This window comes from Herpailurus yagouaroundi, unplaced genomic scaffold (assembly GCF_014898765.1).
Source record: "Herpailurus yagouaroundi ecotype Mexico unplaced genomic scaffold, PumYag 139, whole genome shotgun sequence".
Taxonomy (NCBI): Eukaryota; Metazoa; Chordata; class Mammalia; order Carnivora; family Felidae; genus Herpailurus; species Herpailurus yagouaroundi.
The window spans coordinates 78,148,011-78,170,931 of NW_024412394.1; the positions used below are offsets into that span (position 1 = coordinate 78,148,011).

Below are 22,921 nucleotides of genomic sequence, written 5' to 3' on the forward strand. Positions count from 1 at the left end.
GCTCTTTAAAAGCTTCCATTTTTTACCATGAATATTCCATAAAATGAAGATGGAATTTCTAACCATTTCTTTTTTTTTTTTTTTTAATTTTTTTTTCAACGTTTTTATTTATTTGTGGGACAGAGAGAGACAGAGCATGAACGGGGGAGGGGCAGAGAGAGAGGGAGACACAGAATCGGAAACAGGCTCCAGGCTCTGAGCCATCAGCCCAGAGCCTGACGCGGGGCTCGAACCCACGGACCGCGAGATCGTGACCTGGATGAAGTCGGACGCTTAACCGACTGCGCCACCCAGGCGCCCCACTAACCATTTCTAAGAAGAACATAATCCACACACTCATTATTTAAAGCTGGTATCATTTGGATAGCAATAAAGTGATCATAAAGTAGAATAACTAAATTTAATAAACTGGTTGCCATTTACTGAATGCTTATCTAAGGAACACTATGCAAGAAGTGATCACTATAGAGGGAAAAAACTAGCATCAAGGAAAGGATGTTTAAGGAATATGTCTATCAATTATAAGTAAAATAAATGGAAGGAAAACTAGAGAGTTCATGGCCACCTATGAAACCACCTAGGAAAAATTTACTAATCACCAAGGTGTTGACTACAAAGGTGATTAAGATAGACAGACTTCATATATTTTTATTATTTAATTTATAAAAAAACATAAGCTAAAAAATAAACAGAAAATGCTTTATAATTTAAGCATGCAAATAATTTATGTGTCCTGAATATTAACCCAATATTTAGTTATAAATGAGTCTTATTATTTTTTTAATGTTTATTTATTCTTGAAAGAGAGAGAGAGAGTGTGTGTGTGTGTGTGTGTGAGCGGGGAGGGACAAAGAGAGAGAAAGAAAGAAAGAGAGAGAGAGAGAGAGAGAGAGAGAGAGAGAGAGAGAGAGAGGATCTGAAGTGGGCTCTGTGCTGAGAGCAAAGAGCCCAATGTGGGGCTTAAACTCACGAATCAGGAGATCACGACCTGAGCCAAGTTGGACACTTAACTGACTGAGCCACCTAGGTGCCCTAAATGAGTCCTTCCCATCTATTATAACAATGACAGATATAAGAAACTTTTTTTTTTTTTTCAAGAAACTCTTAAGTGCCCATTTCGACATTTATTATGGACATTTGACATTGTCCAAAAAGGCACATGGTCTTTACAGATTACATATCAATACTATATTGAGAGTTTTTGTATTCTTTGCACATGAAGAATTCCATGGGTAAACATGAAAACTTCCCTACCTACATCTAAGAAATAAAATAATGTGGACCACACAGAATCATGAAAACTTCTGATAAGGTTTTATATCAAACTTCAGGTAAAAACAATTCAGTAATTATATTTGAAAAAAACAAGCTAAACAATTTAAAAGAAACTTGAGAAGGTTTCAGCAGCTTGTCTCTAGGAGAAAAATTCATTTTTCATACAATGAGCATTTTTAAAAGACATCAGCATCTTTAAAATTGTGATGGTTTAATATGTACTTGTAGAACTCAAGAAAATATTTATAACATAATCATGAGTACCCACAGAAACATCATTAAGATATTGCTAATATCAGACATTAATTATCCTAAAATTTATTAGCACAAAACATTTTATTTCAAAGTCTTGAAGAAAATGAGGTTTTGTAAAATAACAGTACGGAAACAAATGGAAGGTCAAATATTTGATATATTTTGAAACTATAGCATTTTAATGTTTGTTTATTTTGAGAGAGTGAGCAACAGAGGGGAAGAGAGACAGGGAGAGACAGAGAGTCCCAAGCAGACTGTATTGTCCACCCACAGAGCCCAACACAGAGACCATGAGATCCTGACCTGAGCTAAAATCAAAGAGTTGTACATCCATCCAACTGAGCCACCCAGGCATTCTGAGACTAAAGCATTTTAAAATCCAAGATCATGGGTGCCTGGGTGGCTCACTCAGTTAAACATCCGACTCCTGGTTTGGCTCAGGTCATGATCTCATGGTCTGTAGGTTCGAGCCCAACATCAGGCTCCACAGCTGGCACAGCAGAACGTGCTTGGGATACTCTCTGACCCTCCCCTGCTTGTGCTCTGTCTCTCTCAAAATAAATAAACTTAAAAAAAATTACCCAAGATCAAATACTTTTTTAATGAATTAAAACTCTTTCAGGTTGATAATGATCATCTATTTACTTATTAATTCAAAATATTTTAACACTAGCTGCTTATGAGCAATTATGCCACATACTACCAATAAAAATATGAATGAATAAAGAAATGGCCCCTGCCCTCAAGGGCTCACAGTGTAATACAGAACAAATATACTATTAGATCATTTAAAATGGCTCTCTAAATGATCTGATGGTGCTATACTACTGAGAGGGATGGAAGGACATTGGGAAGAGGACACTATACAGCACAGAGAAGGGAGATGAGAGCTAGGACTGCAAAGTAGCAGGCAGGTAGGCAGGAGGGGATGTGCTATGTTGATGAGCTCTACCTTCATCCTCTAGGAAAAAGAACAAAGTTTTTCCAGAAAAGTAATAGAAATTGCATTTTACCTTACAGATAGAAAGCTATGAAGGAAAATGGTTCTGAGGGCAGACAATACTGGAGGAAAAGCAATTAAGATTTGGGGTTCTAAGAATGACAGATATCAATTATACTCATTAAACCAAAAATGTATTTTTTAGGTGTCTAACAGAGAAATCAATAACAGCAAGTTTTTTGAGATGAGAGAATCAAATCATTTCATTTTCAAATAGTTTTACATCTTTCCTTCTAGTCTGTATGCCTTCTATTTTTTTTTTTTTTTTTTCTGGCCTTATTGTCCTAAGACCTACAATGTTAAATAAGAGTGAACTGATTTTAGGTCCAATATTTCACCATTACATGTAAGATTCATGTTTTTGAAAGACAGCATTTATAAGATGTAATTAAATCTGCTGAGTTTTTTCATAAATGGGCATTAAATTTTGTCAAATGATGTATCCACGTCTAGTGAAATCATTGTAGGAAAATTCCTTATTCTGTTAATATAGTGAATTAAAGTCCAATTTTAGAATGAGAAACCAACTTTCTGTTGCTTGGGATAAACTCCACTAGATCATAAAAATGATACTTTTATATATTAGTACACAATTCGATAATATTTTATTAATTTTACTGTCATATATTAATTATAATTAATTTAATATTAAATATTTGTGATAATTATACATTATATTTATTTTTACATAAAAATTATATATACATATACATATATATATATTAACAGTTTGTCTCATTCATATCAATGTTATGCTGGCCTCATCACATAAGTTAGAAACTGATTCTTCCACCTCTGTTTTCTGAAAAAGTTTGTGTAAGACTGGTGTTCTTTCTCCTATAAGAGTTCCATAGAATTCACCAGTAAAACCATGTGGTTCTCTCTATGGAAAGTTTTTTGATAATGAATTCAATTTCTTTAACAGATACATAGCTATTCAGATTTTTTTATTTTATACTGGGTCACTTTTGGTAAGCATATTTAAGAAGTTTGCCAATTTTATCTTAATTGTTCAATTCATAGCATAAAGCTGATCACAATGTTCTTTTATCTATTCCTTAATAACTGTGGGGTCTTTAGTGAAACTCTTCTTTCATTCTTGATCAATTTTCGGTCTCTCCTTTATTTGATCAGTCTAGCCAGGGGTTTATTTTTAATAATCATTTCCAAGAACCAACTTTTGGCTTTGTTACTTTTCTCGTTTGTCTTTTTTCTGTTTCATTGATTTCTGCTCAAATGTTTATTATTTCTTTTTTTCCAATGTGCTTTGGCTATACTTTACTCCTTTTCTAGTTTCTTAGAGTAAAACCTTGATTTATTCATTTTAGGTATTTCTTTCTACTGTAAATATTATTACAGTTCAATATCCTTCTTAGCACCACTTCAGCTACATTCACAAATTTTATATTTTATTATTTTCTAGTTTAAAATATTTCCAAATTTTCCTTCTGACTTTTTTGAGCTGTGTATTATTTAGAGGTGCACTTCCAAATATTTCGATTTGGGTTTTTATAGCTTCTAGCTCAAGATTCTTAAGTTTACTGTGGCCACAGATCATACTCAGTATTATTCCAATCATTTTAAACTTATGTAGACTTGCACTCTAGCCCAGCAAGTCTTTTGGTAAGAATGCGAAGTGCCCTTGAAAAGAATAGGTGCCCTGCAGTCACTGAATATAATATTCTATAAAGAACAATTAGATCAGTTGATAATTAGTGATATTCATACCATGTACCTATCAACAAACTGAAAGATCTGTTACATCAATCACTAAAAGAGGAATGTTAAAATCTTCAACTGTTACTGTGGATCTATTTCTTCCTTGTTATTTTTTTAATTTTATTTTTTATATTAGTTAATATGCAATGCAATTTTGGTTTCAGAAGTAGAATTCAGTGATTCATCACTTACATACAACACCCAGTGCTCATCACAAGTGCCCTCCTTAATACCCACCACCCACCCACCTCCATCAACCTTCAGTTTGTTCTCTATCATTAAGAGTCTCTTGTGGTTTTTTTCCCTTTCTTCTCTTTCCCCGCCCATTCCCATACATTCATCTATTTTGTTTCTTAAATTCCACAAATGAGTGAAATCATATGATACTTGTCCTTCTCTGACTTATTTCGCTTTGCGTAATACATTCTAGCTCCATCCAAACTCTTTCCAGGCATTACCTTGATTCCAAAACCAAAGGCCCCACAAAAAAGAACTACAGGCCACTGTATCCCTGATGAACATGGATGCAAAAATTCTCAACAAGATACTATCAAATCAAATTCAACAGTACATTAAAAGAACTATTCCCCATGACCAAGTGGGATTTATTACTGGGCTGCAGGGTTGGTTCAATAGTCACAAATCAATCAACATGATACACCACATTAATAAAAGGATAAAAGAACCATATGATCCTCTCATAGATGCAGAAAAATTTTGACATAATAAATATATTTGACAAAATACAGCATCCATTCTTGATTAAAAAAAAAAAAACCCTCAGCAAAGTAGGGATAGATAGAACATACCTCAATAAAGTAGGGATAATATAACATACCTCAACATCATAAAGGCCATATACAAAAGACCCACAGCTAATATCATCCTCAATGGGTAAAAACTGAGAGCCCTTCCCCTACAACAGGAACAAGACAAGGATACCCACTCTCAACATTACTATTTAATATAGTACTAGAAATCTTAGCCTCGGTAATCAGAAAACAAAAAGAAATAAAGGGTATACAAATCAGCAAGGAAGACAAACTGTCACTATTTGCAGATGACATGATACTCTATGTAGAAAACCTGAAACACTCCACCAAAACCTTGCTAGAACTAATGCATGAATTCAGCAAAGTCGCAGGATATAAAATCAACGTGCAGATATCTGTTGCATTTCTGTGCACCAATAACGAAGCAATAAATCTAAAGAGGTAAAAATTCTGTATTCCAAAAACTGTCGAACACATATGAAAGGTATTGAAGAGGACACACACAAAAAAATGGAAAAACATTCCATGTTCATGGAAGGAAGAACAAACATTCCTTAAGTTATTTTAATACTTCATATGTTTTGTATCTTATTTTTAGGATCATAACTAACTTGTGAATGTTATATCTACATTATAATCAAATGTTTCTTAATCTGATATTACTTCATTTTATCTCTGACATTAAATATGGCTATTTCAGTCTTCTAATGTATAGTTTTTCCTCTCTTTTTCTATTAATTGATTGTCAACTTATCAGTATCTTTTTCTTTGTAGGAAATTTCTTAAGACCCAAATGTTTGCTGTCTCTACCTATTCTGAAAATCTTTGCATTTTAATTATTTACTCACTCACATGTAATGCACTTATTGATTAGGGCTACTATTTTCCTATTTGTTTCCTTTTTTCCTCATCCCTTTCTGTTCCCCTATTCTTCCATCTCTGCCCTTTGGGGTTTGTTTTCTGTTTGTTTTAGAATTTTATTTTTGCTATATCTTTTTGCATATTATTTAATGGTTTTTCTAGTCAGTGCTGTCCAGTAGATCTTTCTTTCTGTGGTGATGAAAATGTTATATAATTTGAAATGGGCAACAGTCACTAGCTACATGTGGCTACTGAACATCTAAGATTAGATTAATGTATTTGAGGGACTGAATTTTTTATTTTAGTTTTAAGTAGGTTTACATAGCCACATGGTGTTATTGTCTATCATACTCCAAAACACAGCTATAGAAAGGTAAAAAGTGACTCGACTGAAAATAAGTTTAGTGTACCTCATTATAAACTGAGGGCATATTAATGTTTTCTATAATTTAAAAGACAGTAAAATTAAACCCCAAAAGAAAGCAGAATCCTTAGGGAATAATATTTGTAACTACAAGCTAAGCACTAAGGATGTTTGTTTGCTAGGAGCTATTTCTAGATCTTTCAGTTCATAGTTTATAAGAGTATATAATTTTTTTCACAGAAATTAACCATTAGTTTATACTGACATTTCTATTTCAAAGTACAATAAGTTGAATCAAATCCCAACCTTAAATTTGAAATATAAATATTTTCTAGGTATTAAAAATTAATGTGTTCCACTTCATGTAAAATTTAAGAACCTTAAAGTCACATAGATTCACATACCATTATACCATTTGCTTACCCCATGTGGTAGAGCTGTCATATATGTTACCTCTAAGTATAAAATAAATCCCACTATATATGGCATTGTTTTCTTTTAAAGAGTCCTATGTACTAACAAGAAATTAAAAGAAAAACAACAGGCTTTTATACTCACTCACCCGCTTGCAATTTCTTTTTAATGTGAAAATTCAAATACCCAACTGGTATCCTTGTCCTTCAACCTGAAGAAATTCCTTTAGTGTTAAATAAAACACAGGTCTGCTGTAAAATACTTTCTTAGCCTTTAAAAGTTTATTTCACTTTAAAAAAAATTTTTTTTGGATATTTTTGCTGGATATAGAATTCTAGGTGGACTGGGCTTTCCCCTTTCATCAAAGATATTCTATTATCTTCTGGCCTCCACAGTTTGCAATGAGACACCCGCAAACTTTTTTGTTGTTCCCTGTATGTATGATTTTCTACGGCTTCTTTCAAGATTTTCTCTTTCTCTTTAGTTTTCAGCACTTTGTATGTCTATAAGTGGGCCTTGCTGTGGTTTCCATTGTATTTTCATTCTTTGCATATTCTTCCTTGAGATTCACTAAGTTTCTTGATCTTTAAGTTTACATTTTTTAAGATGTTTAGAAATTCAGCTTTTGTTCAAATATTTTTCTATCCCACTTTCCTTCTCCTCCATTTGATACACCAACCAAACATATTAAATTTTTAGATGAGGTCTCACAAAAATTACTTCAAATAAAAGGTATTTACTTCTAGAATTTAAGTTTTTGTTTATTTTGAGAGAGACAAAGACAGCATGGGTTGGGGAGGGGGAGAGAGAAAGGGAGGGAGGGGGAGGGAGAGGGACAGGGGGAGGAGGAGGGAGAGAGGGAGAGAGGGAGAGAGGGAGAGAGGGAGAGAGGGAGAGAGGGAGAGAGAGAGGGAGAGAGGGAGAGAGAGAGAGAGAGAGAGAATCTCAAGCAGGCTCTGAACTGCCAGTACAGGGCCTAAAGTGGGGCTAGAACTCACAAAACCATGAGATCATGACCTAAGCTGAAACTAAGAATCAGACGCTTAACTGACTGAGCCACCCAGGCACCCCAGATCTAGAATTTCTATCTGGTTCTTTTATATAGCTTCTATTTCTCTATTATAATTTCCAATTTGTTCATTTATTACAAGCATATTTTCCTTTACATGCTACTTATAACAACTTCTTCAAAGTCCTTGATAAATAATTTCAGTTTAATCATCATTCCTAATCTACTAGATGCCTTTTTCTGGGTAAGAATCACATTTCTCTTATTCTTCATATGTCTAGTAATTATGGATGATATCCAATATATTATGAAAGGTATATTCCCCAACGCTGATTTTAATTTAGCAGTTAACATGGCAAATTCAAACTCTAAACTCTAACCTCTGTGGTAAGATTATCTGATATCAGTGAAGTCCAAGTTCAGGAGACAGTCTTAACATCTGGACCGTATGAACACAGAGTTTAGGTGCCCCCTAAGTACTTCTCTACTTTCCAGAGACCTCCTTTCATTTTCCAGCTTCTCTTCTGCTTCTCTTCTGCTAAACCTTCTCTTCTGCTTTTTCAAACTTGTTAGAGTATGGATTTCTATCTGTGGAGCACCAACTGGTACCTGCCCTCAAGCAAAAGTCTGTTAAATCCAGAATTTCAAACAGTACCAATCTTTTCATCTACATAGTGACTCACCTCCATCTTTTCCCCTCTATTTAGCCATTCCAGTACTTTTAACTAGTTGATTTTTTAAGCCATTTTTCCTGAGTTTATGTTTCTACCGGAAAGAACTAGCCTACCATTATAGGAAGTAGAACTTAATTTTTTAAGATTATTTTATGACATCCACTGAAACTTTCCCAGGCTCCCATAAAGTCAAAGACAGGAATCATCGAATAACTTCAGTGAAATTTGCAAACATGTCAACTATATAAAAGCCACTGAATTATAATAGAACATTGTATAGGTGCTTCAGAATTTCTTTTTTGGCACATTTCTCTAAAGGATAGCATCTTTTCTTCACCCACCCCTGCTTCAAATAATCCTGAAAATTTTCTATTAGATTTAAACCAAAGGGCAAAAGCTTACTTATCTTTTTTTGCTTTGGTTGATTGGTTTGTTTCAGGGTTTTTTGACAGAGTTTGTTTTTTCATAGCATGTCTGGTATATATCACTCTTTATTAAGAGAAAAATGACAGTAAAAATATTGTGAAAGGAAAACATCCTTGAAAAATATAACTCCCATGGAACACTGGTAGTTCTAGCCACTTCTTTTGAAAACAAAAATTAGAAATGAAAAAAAGAAGAAGAGAAACTGGAGAAGCTGGTGATTGTAACCGAATATAGATAAAGTCTAGATGAAGTAATTTCTGAGAGAGATACTCAAATCATTTCTTACCTTTTGACAGCTCCGGTCAATAGGATCCACTGGAGTAGATCTGGGATGGGTTACTCTAACATCATCTCTTCCACATTCCAGATTGGTCCATAATTCAGTTATAAGTGCATTAATAAACCCTGAGAAGAATTATATACATATTTACAGTATACAATTTCTTGGAATTATGGAAGAAAGATATAATTATCCCTCTGACAAGATTGGTTCTCACTGACAAAAGACACATACTTACATCTTCTGTAAGAAATAATCCTAAACTATATAATGACTAAATTATCCTAAAACTATATAATGACTAAATTCTGAGAGACCATTTCCCTAAAGAACTGAATTTTGAGTCTCTGGATTTATCACTTGGCCAATAACGTCTCACCATGCTTTTCTGAAAAATAAGGTTTACCCTTTACTCTTCGAGTGAGAAAGGCAGCTGAAAAGTGGTATGTGTTTGTATGTATATGTGTATGTTGTGTATCAGGAGGCAGGGTAGGCACTTAAAAGAGTTTAAGTGTGTTCCTTATTCTAATATAACTGTTTTTATAATTCCTATGCTGAAAACAATTCTTCATTTCACACAATTTTGGCTCAATACAGTCTAAATTCTGAATCAGGTACTATATATCTAAATGAAAGTGATTATTAAGGCTGATTATTATTTTATGAAGAATCAAATTACATTTTTAAAAAGTGTAAAACAGAACACCTAATCATAAAATCAGTAAATTCATAATAACATTAGAACAGAAAGGTTCCTCTGGTATAACAGGAAAAAAAAAAAAAAGCTCTGAAATCAAGAATATCAGGGATCAAATTACAAATATGCAGGCTTAGTAGTCGTGTCCTTAGATTTGTTCAACTTCTTAGAGCATCAGGTCCCCTGTTGGAAAACTGAAACAGTGCTATTTTCGAGGCTTGCCATGAAGTATAAATGGGACAATACATATGAAGTTCCTAACATAGTACCCTAAGAGATCATAGGAATTCAACCAATGTTAATCTCCCTTCCTTTGTCCTGTAAAATTATTGCAATTAATCCTCTCACAGGTAGCTTGACACTATTGGGCTCAGAAGCTTAATGACTTGACCAACAGGGAAATCTGAGATTGTACCTCCAAATGCTTCCACTAATATGCCCCTGAGTATAGCAATATGTTAGATTTTACACTAAGTAGAAGAAAAAATAAGTCGTTCAGTTTAGGACAACTTCTTCCAAGAAGCACGTTTCATAATACAAGTACTCCAAATTAGCTTAGCCGAAAAGTTTTTAAGATATATTATAGTAAAATATTTTCACTTAAGGAAAGGACCAATTATGGTCAGTAATGTTCTAGTTCATCAACACTAAACTTTGAAAAATATAACCATAACATCTCTATTGGAAGTTATGTCTTGTCTCTCTGGTCTAGGGTTCAGATAGCCTTAAGGTATATTAAATTCCCAATGTTTAAACTCTTAAAAACTCAATCCATTGTAGATAATACATGCTGACTGCAAATACAGTGGTAAAAGTGGTGAAAACTAAGCTTTCAAGGGCAAAAGAGAAAGAAGAAGAAGAAGGAAATAGTATGTATGTATGATAATTATTGTGGTTGTGTATATTTTGATGCATATACAGGCCACTAAAACTGAGCATTAAGAAATCATGTAAGATTTAAGAGGGAAAAAAAATCTTGTAAGATTCAACTGTACTGAAAGAGGATTTATAAGATGAAGACAATTGCTTAAGCATCAAGTACTTCTCAGTTTAATTCATTATGTTCCATTGTTCTGAGGAAAAGAGAACAAGGCTGTGTATATATACTTCAAGGGAAAAAAAAATCCCATTGCAATTTCATGGAAGAGAAAAGATAAAGGAAACCTTGTAACTTTCCCTTACCTAAGGCCAAACCTGCGAAAAAGAACTTTACAGAGTAAATATCCTGAGAGCTGATCATGCCAGTTAAATTTTCTATTGGCTTGCTCATTTTATTTAAAATTATTAACATTCTGATTAAAAGAAAAAACGTACCTGAACTTTGTAGTGCCACTGCACCTGCTGCTGTTGATGACACTTGTGTAACCAAAACTCCGTAGCCAAACTTTTTATGCCTGCTGATCTAACAAAATGAATAAGGAACAATGAAAAGCAGGAAAACATAAAATGCTAATATTTTATTTATATGTTACATGTTGGTTACTGATTCTACTTTTTAGAATACTAGACATTCTTTTAAGTAAACATAATGAGCAGCAAAACAAACTCAGACACCCTGTCAATGAGTTAATATTTTGGGGGTTCTCATTTCAGATAGAGGTTCTGGTCCCAGCTGTAAAATTAAGTAGCGTTTTGCTTTGAACAAGTCACTTCCCTCTCTAGGTTAAAACAAAGGACTTTGACCATGATGAAGATTAACATTCCTTCCAAATTTAAATGCTGTTATTTTATTCCTTAGGTCAGTCCCTCAATATTAAATTTCCTTGCATATAAATCTGTATTGACTGTCAGCCAAACTATACTCTTAATTAAAAAAAAAAAAACTTAAAAAAATAATATCTTCTCAATGGCAATCATTTTTAGAGGAAATGTGATTTTTTTTCCCTAAAGTAATTATATATATATTAAACACACAAAGAATACTGATCATTAACATACAAGTTTATAAATAGTGTTGTAGAAAACACTGGACAATTTGCATGTCACAAAGAGTACTATACATGTATTCCTGGTAAAGTACACAAGGATCACTCCTGGCAGAAAACAATACGGAAATAACAGAAAATAAACAGTGTTCCTCCTTAGATCTTAGCTAAGACCAGGTTGGCTAATAAAATTGTTGATATCTAAACAAAGTTAACCATTCACAATTTGTATTTTTCAACATTTCATTAAAAGAATTGATTTTTTTAAAAAGGACCTGTTTTAATCAAATTTTTAAGATATAAACTGTGCATTCAGTCTTGAAGGCAAAAAAAAAAAAAAAAAAGTAGACAGGGAACTAAAAGCCCATGGGAAAGAATTAGATTGGATTTTCTATTCATGTCTCCATTTGTTTGCCTTCCTTTTCCATTTTTATTACTCATATTTTCCACTTTCCTTGAACCTGCCATACATTAGTTTTGTAGTTAGATGACAGAGAGGTACAAAAATATGAATGGCTATTTTTTTTCCCCACTCTCCTTCCATAATAACTAAATAAATACCTTACTGATCAATCAACCCCATTGACCCTGCTGACTTAGATATCAGCAGCCACAGGGGCTTCCTAGATTCACACTAAGTACTGAAAAGGAAGAGGCAAAGAAAAACTTCATAGAAGTTAGAGATGCTTTACTAAGACTCAGCTTTCATGAAACACAAATTTGAGTTTGAGTCTTACTGCTGTAAGTAGATGTGAGAGCATGTGCAGATCAGTTAACAAGCCTGGGTCTCTACTTTCTCTTCAGCAAAATTAAGGAAATGGCCTAGTGGCTTTCTTGCAAGATAATGGAAAATTTAAATTTTCAAAAAATTTCTTGAATAGCATAAAGCACCATTAAACTATTGTATTATATTACAAGGTTGTAAGTTACTGAGGTTCAGGGAACAGTGTCTTCTATTATAACAACCAGTGTGGTACAAAGACTAGGGTTGGTTTTTTTTTTTTATATTCATAAATGTTAAAACAGAGACATCTATTCCTAGCCGTATTATCACAATAGCAATAGTTGTGTATGCACAGTCTCAGGCATCTGATAAGTGTCTTTGAATTGCTTCAATATTTTCAAAAATGTAAAAAAAGAAACAAAACAAATGGCTAACTAGTACACAAGGTGATTCAAACTCACCAACAGAGAAATTCAAATTAAAATGGCCATATATGTAAACTTAAAAATCCTGAGAAACTTCAGGATTTACTATAGTCAGAATGTTTGTGTCACCTCCTAATTTCGTATGTTAAAATCCTAACCTCCAAAGGTGAGATAGTAAATGGGACCTTGATTTGGTCATAAGGTGGAGAGAACTCATGAATGGGATTAGTGCTGTTATAAAAAAGATCCCAGAGAGCTCCCGAGCCCGTATCCATGTGAGGATACAATGAGGCATCTGTGACCAGAGAGGGCCCTTCTCTGACCACATTGGCATCCTGATCATGGACTTCCAGCCTCCAGAACTGAGCAGTAAATTTCTGTTTATAAACCACCCAGTCTATGGTATTTTAACAGCCCAAATGGACTAAGACAACATTCTACAAGATACATACATATCCCAGGATATTACACATATTAAAAACATTAGCATGGAAGTCTGGGGTAGAGGAATACACACAGGGTGAAATGGAACTGTGAACCAGAAATGACAGGGAATAAAATTAATTAAGACAACATCTTGCATGGACAAATGACAGCAGTATGCCATAAACTGAGGCATGAAAATAAGTTCTCTATACTTGAAGCCCATTTAAATAATAATTAAAAACACATCTGCTCATATAAACCTTATGTCAAACTGATGAACTAATGCTCATAGGTTTTATTTGTGAGGAATGGTCAGGACCGTCTCTCAAACACTACTTACCTTCACAGGCAAAAACTCTTAAGTTTTTGTTTTTATAGACTTAAACAAAAGCAGGGAATTAGAACTGAAGAACAAATAAAATCGTATTTACAACCTGGTAACCTAGTAACATCAATATACAACAGCTGTGAGAGACAAAGAAGACACTTTTAAAAGCATACATATAATCCTAAAAAGCCCAAAAGTTCAGGAATGTTTACACCATCACAGCAAAAAGCTGAACACACCTTAATGGACTTAAGAGAAAGGGCTAAATTATACTGTACATTTAACAGTATCTAAAAATTAATCTACAAATATTTTTCTTTTTAATGTGAGGACCAAATTCTTACTAACGTGTACATTTAGACCCAATAGTGAATTTCCTCCTCTTGAAATTCCACCCAGCTTTAGTACAACCAGATGTTTGTTATATTTATAACACATCTGGATGGTTAACTATATTTTTCAATTCCATCTGGTTGTTTCCCATCCTGTAAACATATCCATAGATACCAACATCAATTCTAATGCTTTCCTGAAATAATATCAAGTTAAATATTACAATGCTATATGGTTTTTTAATTGAGGTTTAATAACCTCTTCACTCAGAGAAGACAGAATGATGTTCTTAATAGCTTTTACAGCAAGAAAAATTCTTTTTGCCTCTAGCAGATGGTAATTCATACCTGTAATTTTTTTGCATATCGGTTGAACATAAATGTCAGACATTCATTGATGGCACCTGTTCTTTGAAGAAATAGTAGTCCTTTGGGAGTGGCAGCAAAATTTAGTAAATCATCTAACAAATTCTCTTCCCAAGCCATACTGAAACAAGCAAAAGAAAGGTATGCATTTCTTTATTATACTCAAAACTAAAAGAAAATATTTCAGCTTAATGTTGTTGATAAACTTAAAGAGTACATATTGAGGACTAAGTATTCAATATTTTTAAAAAAACAGATTTTTTTTTATTTTTTTTTTATTTTTTTTAAATTTTTTTTTTCAACGTTTATTTATTTTTGGGACAGAGAGAGACAGAGCATGAACGGGGGAGGGGCAGAGAGAGAGGGAGACACAGAATCGGAAACAGGCTCCAGGCTCTGAGCCATCAGCCCAGAGCCTGACGCGGGGCTCGAACTCACGGACCGCGAGATCGTGACCTGGCTGAAGTCGGACGCTTAACCGACAGCGCCACCCAGGCGCCCCTAAAAAAACAGATTTAAAAAAGTATGCTTTCCTTGATAATAATGACTTTTATTGTATTTTCTGCCCAATAATTTTCTTTCACTTTAATTAAATATTAACTGCATGTGTCAGCATTTTTTTACACCTAGATTCTCTCATCTATGCTTTAAATTCTTTCTCTTCTCTTCTTGTAATTCTGCTGGGCTGGGAGTCCCCAGGCCCCAACTCTCCATTATTTTCATACTTTTTATTTTTTTTTCAAGTGTGTACATATGTATGTATCTATGTATGTGTATGTATGTATTTACTTAGAGACAGTGCAAATAGGGGAAGGGCAGAGAGAAAGGGAGAGAATTCCAAGCAGGCTCTGTCCTGCCATCACAGAACCTAATGCGGGGCTTGAAGCCATGAAACCACGAGATCATGACCTGAGCCAAAACCAAGAGTCAGACACTTGACCAACTAAGTCACCCTGCCTCCCCTATGTTTTCTTTTCATTACAGAGTATCTGTCCTCTAACTTTCCAAAGCATATCAGGCATAGTATCTTTATTTTAATAGGTTTTTCATTTTACTTTTGGAGAATAACATTGTTTTTTTTTTTCTCAAAACACTTTTAAGAGGAGGGCCAGTAACATTCTCCCCAGAAAAAGTTTGAAACATTCAGAAGACACAGTTAAACAGGGGAGCCAGAGCTAGAAATATGGAAACACAGGAGGGGAAATGAGCACTTCATTTGAAGTACCAGAAAGAGAAAATGTACTCCCTACTGCATATTCCTAGTTGTCTAGAAAGAAACTTTGTATATAAAAACAGACCAAAAATTAATTATTGACATGTATAGTAAAACAGTGAATCTGTAGAAGTGTGCCATTTACCCACCAAGGAAGTTTCAGAAGTCAGTTTTGAAAATGATTGTAAAATAACTTGAAATCCAGGACTTTTCTCTCTTTTCTAATCAAAAAGAGAATAAGTCCGTGTTTTGACACACATCCCTCTGCACCAATCACAGAGTAGTGGCCAAAGATTCAACCATGTTTAAATAACAAATTCCATCATGGACAGAAACACACAGAAGTGAGGCTCTAATTTTAAGGTAAATGCAGGCAATGGAAACTAAATTTAGTACCAGTAAGATACAAAGGACTAGAGGAGTCACACATCAGATACAAGACCAGGGCTAGCCTCACTGCTTAAGACCTACGACTGGGTGAGACTAATAGAAATAATATATATTTAACTCAAGTATAATTTACATACTTAAAAATATTATATGTAACAAAATACTTATGTATGTATAACAAGGTCTAAAACAGGGGCTTTTGACAGAAGCTTTTGTCCCAGAAGCCTAGGACAACAGGAAGACACAGATAAAGCCTCATTTCTAGAAATGAGCATATGATCAATTTATATTCTAGTTCTTCAGTTGTAGCTATACTATCCACATCATCAGCGACAGGAGCCTCAAAATACCAATACAAAATGTATTTAAAACATGACAGTAAAAGAGAAAAACCATAAAACTGCTTGGCAGGGAGAAATGAACATAGAAATATAAGTGGGAAGAAACAATAAGGGAAGAGGAGAAAGAAAATAGGGAAGGAAACAAACGAAAAGACTGAATAATGAACTCCCAATCAAACTTTGAGAGAGATCTAAAGCTTATCACAATACCCTCCAGTTCCATCCACATTGTTGCAAATGGCAAGAGGTCATTATTTTTCGTTGCTGAGTAATATTCCACTGTATATATGTATGTATACATACATAACATGCTGTATGTGTGTATACAAACACACACACACACACACACACACACATCTTTAACCATTCATCAGTTAAGAGTATTGTGCTAAGCAAAATAAGTCAATCAGAGAAAGATATATGATTTCACTCATATGTGCAAGTTGAGAAACTTAACACAGGAACATAGGGGAAGGGAAGTAAAAATAAGATAAAAACAGAGAGAGGTAAAACAGAAGAGATTCTTAAATACAGAGAAAAAACTGAGGGTTGATGGGGGTGGGGATTTGGGGATGGGTGGGTTAAATGGGTGATGGACATTAAAGAGGGCACTTTTCGGGATGGGTGTTATATGTAAGAGATGAATAACTGGGCTCTACTCTCCTGAAGCCTAGAGTACACTGTATGTTAACTAACTTGAGAATTTAAGAAAAGATATCTAAAGCTAAGAGCTAGCAGAATTGACACTTATCAAATGAATCCATTCCAGCTGAAATAATTTTCAGAAATGACTAAAATAAATTTATGATACTCAAGGGAAGTTTTTAAATATTTCTGTTAAAACTGAAGCAAAAAGGGGCGCCTGGGTGGCGCAGTCGGTTAAGCGTCCGACTTCAGCCAGGTCACGATCTCGCGGTCCGGGAGTTCGAGCCCCGCGTCGGGCTCTGGGCTGATGGCTCAGAGCCTGGAGCCTGTTTCCGATTCTGTGTCTCCCTCTCTCTCTGCCCCTCCCCCATTCATGCTCTGTCTCTCTCTGTCCCCAAAATAAATAAACGTTGAAAAAAAAAAAAACTGAAGCAAAAAGCAAAAGGGAAATAAAAACAAGTACATTTTTTAAAAAAGAACCATTGGAAATTTTGGAAATAAGAAGCATAGCCACTTATCAGTCACAGTCAAAGAATTATTGAATTGGATAGTAGATAGGTAGGAAATGTTTAAGAAAACAGATGACAAACAGAATAAAGACTGAAAGGCCTCAAAACACATCTAATAAAAGCAGTAAAAGAGAAACAAAGGGATATACGAAAAGATACTAAGAATTTTCTAGATTTGAGGAAAGACACCAGTCCAGTCTATAGATTGAAAGAACATTCAAAGTACCAAGCAGGATAAACTCAAATCACACAAATGACAAACATCCAAAATACACACACACACACAAAAGCAAAAAACAAACAAAAACCACAATCAAATTAAAAGATAGGAGAAAGGATATGACCTATAAGAGAAATGTGAGTATACTAACAGATTTTTTCAGTTACTACTTATTCCAAAAGAAAATGGAGTAATAGCTTCAAATACTGATGAGAAATAATTGTGTATCAAAAGTTTTATAGCCAGGTAAACTATAAACTACCCTCTAAGAGGGGCAGTTTAGATAGGAGTGGGTTGCATGGATTGGAGGGGAAATGGTCAATTTCAGACATAAAGAGAAGACTAGTTTACTTCTCTAAAACCCTTAAAGAACAATTAAAGGAAAACTATTTGGAAACTTACTATGGGGGAAAATGTGAGCCTATGAGAAAGAATGAGCCACAAGTTTCAACAAACAGCAAAAAACAGTAAATGTCTATAAATTTAGTAACTGACTGAAAAGAAAAATTAGGTGCTTCAAATAAGAAAACAAAGTAAGGTTTTGTAAGCAAAGACAGATTTGGGTTTTAAATAACCCTGTACTGTATCACAAAATCTCACCCAACATAAAAGGATACATATCATGCAATCCAGGTCCTCTGAAAATATAAATTAATTAGAAGTCAACAGTTAAAAAAATATATTAGTAAAAATAACTGTTTGGAAACAACTGTATTGAAAACATTTCATGGGTTAAATAGTAAAATCAAAATAGAAAGTTTTTAAAATATTTAAAAGAGCTTCATATGAAAGTACTACATATCAAAATGTATTAAAATTAGCATGGCTGAGGTGCATTGCTTCTTTCAACATCCACTCTCATTCCCCTTTTCATTTACTTTCCTGTACTACAGAAGTGAGGAAAGGAGAGAAGATGCAAACAGCATTAGTAAAACCCAAACCTGGTCTTTGCATAATCTAATACAATAAAGTAATCAAGGGAGGAAAACAGCCATAAAAATACTAAGACTCAAAATATAAATAATTACAGCTAAAGAATTTTTTAATCATACAAGAATATTTCAAACAAGTTAAAAAATGTATATATTTAGATAAGAAAAAGTCGTTTTTTAGGAAAATATCAAAAGTCTCTCAAGCACAAAAAAACCTGAATAACCATTAGCCATTAAAGAAATTGTAAATTTTTTTTAACGTTTGTTTATTTTTGAAAGAGAGTGTATGTGAGGGAGGAGCATAGAGAGAGGGAGACACAGAACCTGAAGCAGGATCCAGGCTCTGAGCTGTCAGCATAGAGCCCAACATGGGGCTTGAACTAGTGAACTGGAAGATAATGACCCGAGCCAAAGTCAGATGCCTAACCAACTCAGCCACCCAGGTGCCCCAAAAGAAATTGCATTTTAAAGTCTACCTTGACTCCCACCCCTCCAAAAAAAATTAACAGAGGCAAAAAACTTAGAGAGTGCATCCCATAATTTTGAAAAATTACAGAAAACTGACATAATTTTATCTTTTCTGCCAAGATCTTAACATTTAATTTTCTTTCACTTATAGAGAAGATATGGTTTGAAATGGAAAATCAAGCCACTGATTTTGTTTGTTGGTATTGAGATAAGGGCAATGGAAAAAAATACAGTTTTGTTAGCTTATGAGAACTTGTTTCTTTGAATGGTTAGATATTATAGAGGGTTAGACACTTTCATGGATATTGAGTTTCAGGTGTTTATTTCTTTGGATCATGGGCGGAGTTTTACAGATCAAAGACACCCCCCTTACTTCACCCTCAAGTTTTCTAACTCTTGATGATTGGTTGGGGCAGATTGGGCACCTTGTTTTCCCTCTAATTATATTCTTCTCTATGGTCACACTAACAATGAGCCCACATAGTTTGTAATCACTGCACTCCCTACTATCAACCAAAATAGCATGGTAGAAATTTCAGTTGGGATTACAATCCAAAGCCTAAATTTAAAAGACATCAATCCCCTATGATGACTATATAAATGTTTCTAATTTTCTCTGCAGTATTGTAAGCATCAATAAATAGAAAAATGGAGGGGGAATCTCCAAAATATGCTTGTCAGAAAGTATAAGCTCAAAATACCTAACATTAGTCTGTCAGAGGTTCAAAAATAAGAATTTTACCAACTTACTGTTAATTTTACCTTTATCATATCAATCTTACTGTTGGTGTCATTATTTAGAAACTAGTGTCTAAGAGTAGAAGTGTTATTTATTCACTGATTCAAGAAAGGTATAAAGAATGGGAGGAGATATTTGCAAATGATATTTCTGATAAAGGTTTAGTATCCAAAATATATAAAGAATGTATACAGCACCAAAAAACCAAATATTCCAGTTAAAAAATGAACAGAAAACATGAACAGACATTTCATCAAAGACATACAGATAGCCAACCAACACATGAAAAGACATTCAACATCACTCATCAGGGAAATGCAAATCAAAACCACAATGAAATATCACCGCACACCTGTGAGAATGGCTAAAATGAAAGATTCCACTACTGGGTATTTAACAAAGAACACAGAAACACTAATATGAAAAGATATGCACCCCTATGTTAACTGCAGCATTATTTACAATAGCCAAACATGGAAGCAAAATGTCCATCAACAGATGAACAGATAAAGTGATACACACACACACACACACACACACACACACACACACACACACAATGGAATAGTACTCAGCCATAAAAGACAACGAAATCTTGCCATTGGAAACCACATGGATGGATCTACAAAGTATGATGTTAAGTGAAATATGTCAGCTGGAAAAAACAAATACCACACAACTTCACCCATATGTGGAATTTAAGAAACAAAACAAATGAACAAAGACAAAAAAGAGACAAACCAAAAAAGACTCTTAACTACAGAGAACAAACAGATGGTTACCAGAGGGTAGGAACGTGTGGGGACAGGCTAAATAGGTGACGAGTTTAAGAGTGTGCTTATGATGAGCACTGAGTAATAATATGGAATTGTTGGATCACTATATTGTACACGTGAAACTTAACACTCACTGTATATTAATTATACTGGAATTAAAAAAAATAAAAGAAACATTATCAGGAATCTATGTACTGACACTAGAACAGTCTAATTGGTCCACATGGTTTTACACTCCAATTTTAGCAAACTACTAAGGAACAAATAATGTCTATCTCCAACTTTTCAATTAACACAAAAGAACAAAATACATTCAATTCTATGAGGTAATTTAATTTTGCTGACAAAAATGAAATCAACAGTTCTGACTCTCTATTATCAAAAAGTCTATTAAATCTTACTTCTAAGACATTAGAATCATATACTGTAGGAACCTCCTTTTCCTCCAGAATCAAGTTTCTACATTGAGCACACATTCCCCATTTTAACATTGCTTGCCTCTTACCACCTAATCACTTAGTCTCCATGGAAGAAGGGACTCAGGAGATCTGGAGAATGTCCTAAGCACACCTGGCTAAGTAATGCCTCTCTCCCAGTCTACTGTGTGATCCAGCTAGGTAGCTTCCTGTAGGAAGCACACATTCTGCTCTGTTCTACTGTGTAGTTAAGTCTGTTCTTTGTTAAGCTCTGCCTCAGAGGGAAGCCTATGACTGTCCACTAACCATTGTGACAGAAGGGTAAATCAAATTCTTGAGCTCTTAGGAAGCCTGTATATATTCAATGTTTTGATCTGTTTGACTTCTTTATCTCTATTACTTGGTTGACAGCTCAGGAAAGAAGCGTGGCATATAATTTATTAGCTCTTTCACACTCTAACTTCAGAATCTAAAAATATTACTGAGAGTAAAATGTATTGACTATTAATTACGTTCCCTCTTCTTAGCCTATTTGACCATACTATTTCTTCCATCTGAAATAACATTTTGCCCCTTTTTAGTCAGGTTAGTATCTATTCCTTTAACTTACTTTAACAACTTCTTCCAAAAAGATTTCCCTCACAAGTTGCCTCCCAATAAACCCTTCATGACCCCATCATATAAATTTAGTATACCATATTGCCACATTGTATTTATTTGTATTCTACCCTACACAATAAGCTCTTAAGATATAGGTATCCTCAGAAGTCCAAGCCCTTGGTCTAGCACATGGCTGAATGAATCAAAGGAAGATGAGAAATCAGAGGAGACCTCAAAGAAAACATCTAAAAACTACCTCAAAAACTGCAGAAATGTTTTTCTCTCCACACACAAAAAAATGGCAATTAAGTTTATGACAACAATCAGAAAAAAAATTATAGCTAATTTTTAGGAAATTAGCTATTTGTTGAACAATTACATTGTTAAGGAAATTAAAAAAGGCTTTTTGTTAGACTTCTTTAGTTAAAACTATGCCTATCCAAAAAAAATGTTGATTTTTAATTTTTTCTTAAGAATATCCCTTAAAGTTCTATTATCTGTTTAGAGCATGCCAACAACTAAGAAGAGAATGCAGGTATATTAGTCATCAGATACTAATTGAAAAAAATTTTTTCCCATCACTAATTTGACTCCATGTCCTATTGGTATTTGTGAAGATACATGGAGATATCTAAATTAAAAATTAGTATAAATACTGAATTAAATAATTTCCTTATGCCAAAATGTAGTTAAAATGCATTCCCACACATTCCAAAAAATCATAATTTAAATATAAATAGACTTTGCTGGCATTTGAAATCACCTTATTCCTATGGAACTCCCTAGTTAGCTTTCCAAAATTCAGTATTTGATAATTCTCTGTATTTTCTGGAAACATTATAACAGATCCAGTTTCTTAACCCAAAATGTAAAGACAGGATGAAGCAAGTATAATAAATATTGCTAGATGTAAGGTACAAGTAAGGTACAAGTATCTCCAAAAGTTCTCCGTAGGTATAATTTTCCTCAATCCTATATGTATATGGTCACCTTTCTATAAAGTCCTTTTTTTTTTTCTAGTTTTTATTTACATTCCAGTTAATTAACACATAGTGTAATATTAGTTTCAGGTATATTTTTGCTACCATGTTTAATTATATTCTCATTTTTTAATTATTTCAGCAAATGTAGAAAAACAGATAAGTTTATTCAATTGTGCTTACAGGTTTTGGGATTCCTGGCTTACTGAAGAAACAGATTCCAAGCACTTTACTGGAGTAGGAGTTCTTTCTGATTGCAAACTTGTCTAAAATATAACAGATTAATTTACATTATTTATTACTCGTAAGATCTCATGATACGTTTTTATAGTTGATCCTTAATGTAACTAAAATTAAATCACTTTCAAATTTTAAGCTATTTGGCTTTTAATTAAATGTTATGCAAAATATTTTATAAA

General features: G+C 33.8%; 1 protein-coding gene across 4 annotated transcripts in view; it reads right to left on the reverse strand.

Moving 5' to 3' along the window:
- Window positions 1-22,921, reverse strand: part of TBC1D32 (TBC1 domain family member 32) — a 205,549-nt gene that overhangs the window by 114,097 nt on the left and 68,531 nt on the right. For all 4 annotated transcript variants that reach the window (XM_040474514.1, XM_040474515.1, XM_040474512.1 and 1 more), the window contains 4 exons: window positions 22,686-22,768; window positions 14,256-14,394; window positions 11,062-11,149; window positions 9,057-9,175 (listed from right to left, as the gene is read on the reverse strand). In XM_040474514.1, coding sequence (XP_040330448.1) covers window positions 9,057-9,175; window positions 11,062-11,149; window positions 14,256-14,394; window positions 22,686-22,768 — 429 coding nt within the window. The remainder of the gene's footprint in view (window positions 1-9,056; window positions 9,176-11,061; window positions 11,150-14,255; window positions 14,395-22,685; window positions 22,769-22,921) is intronic.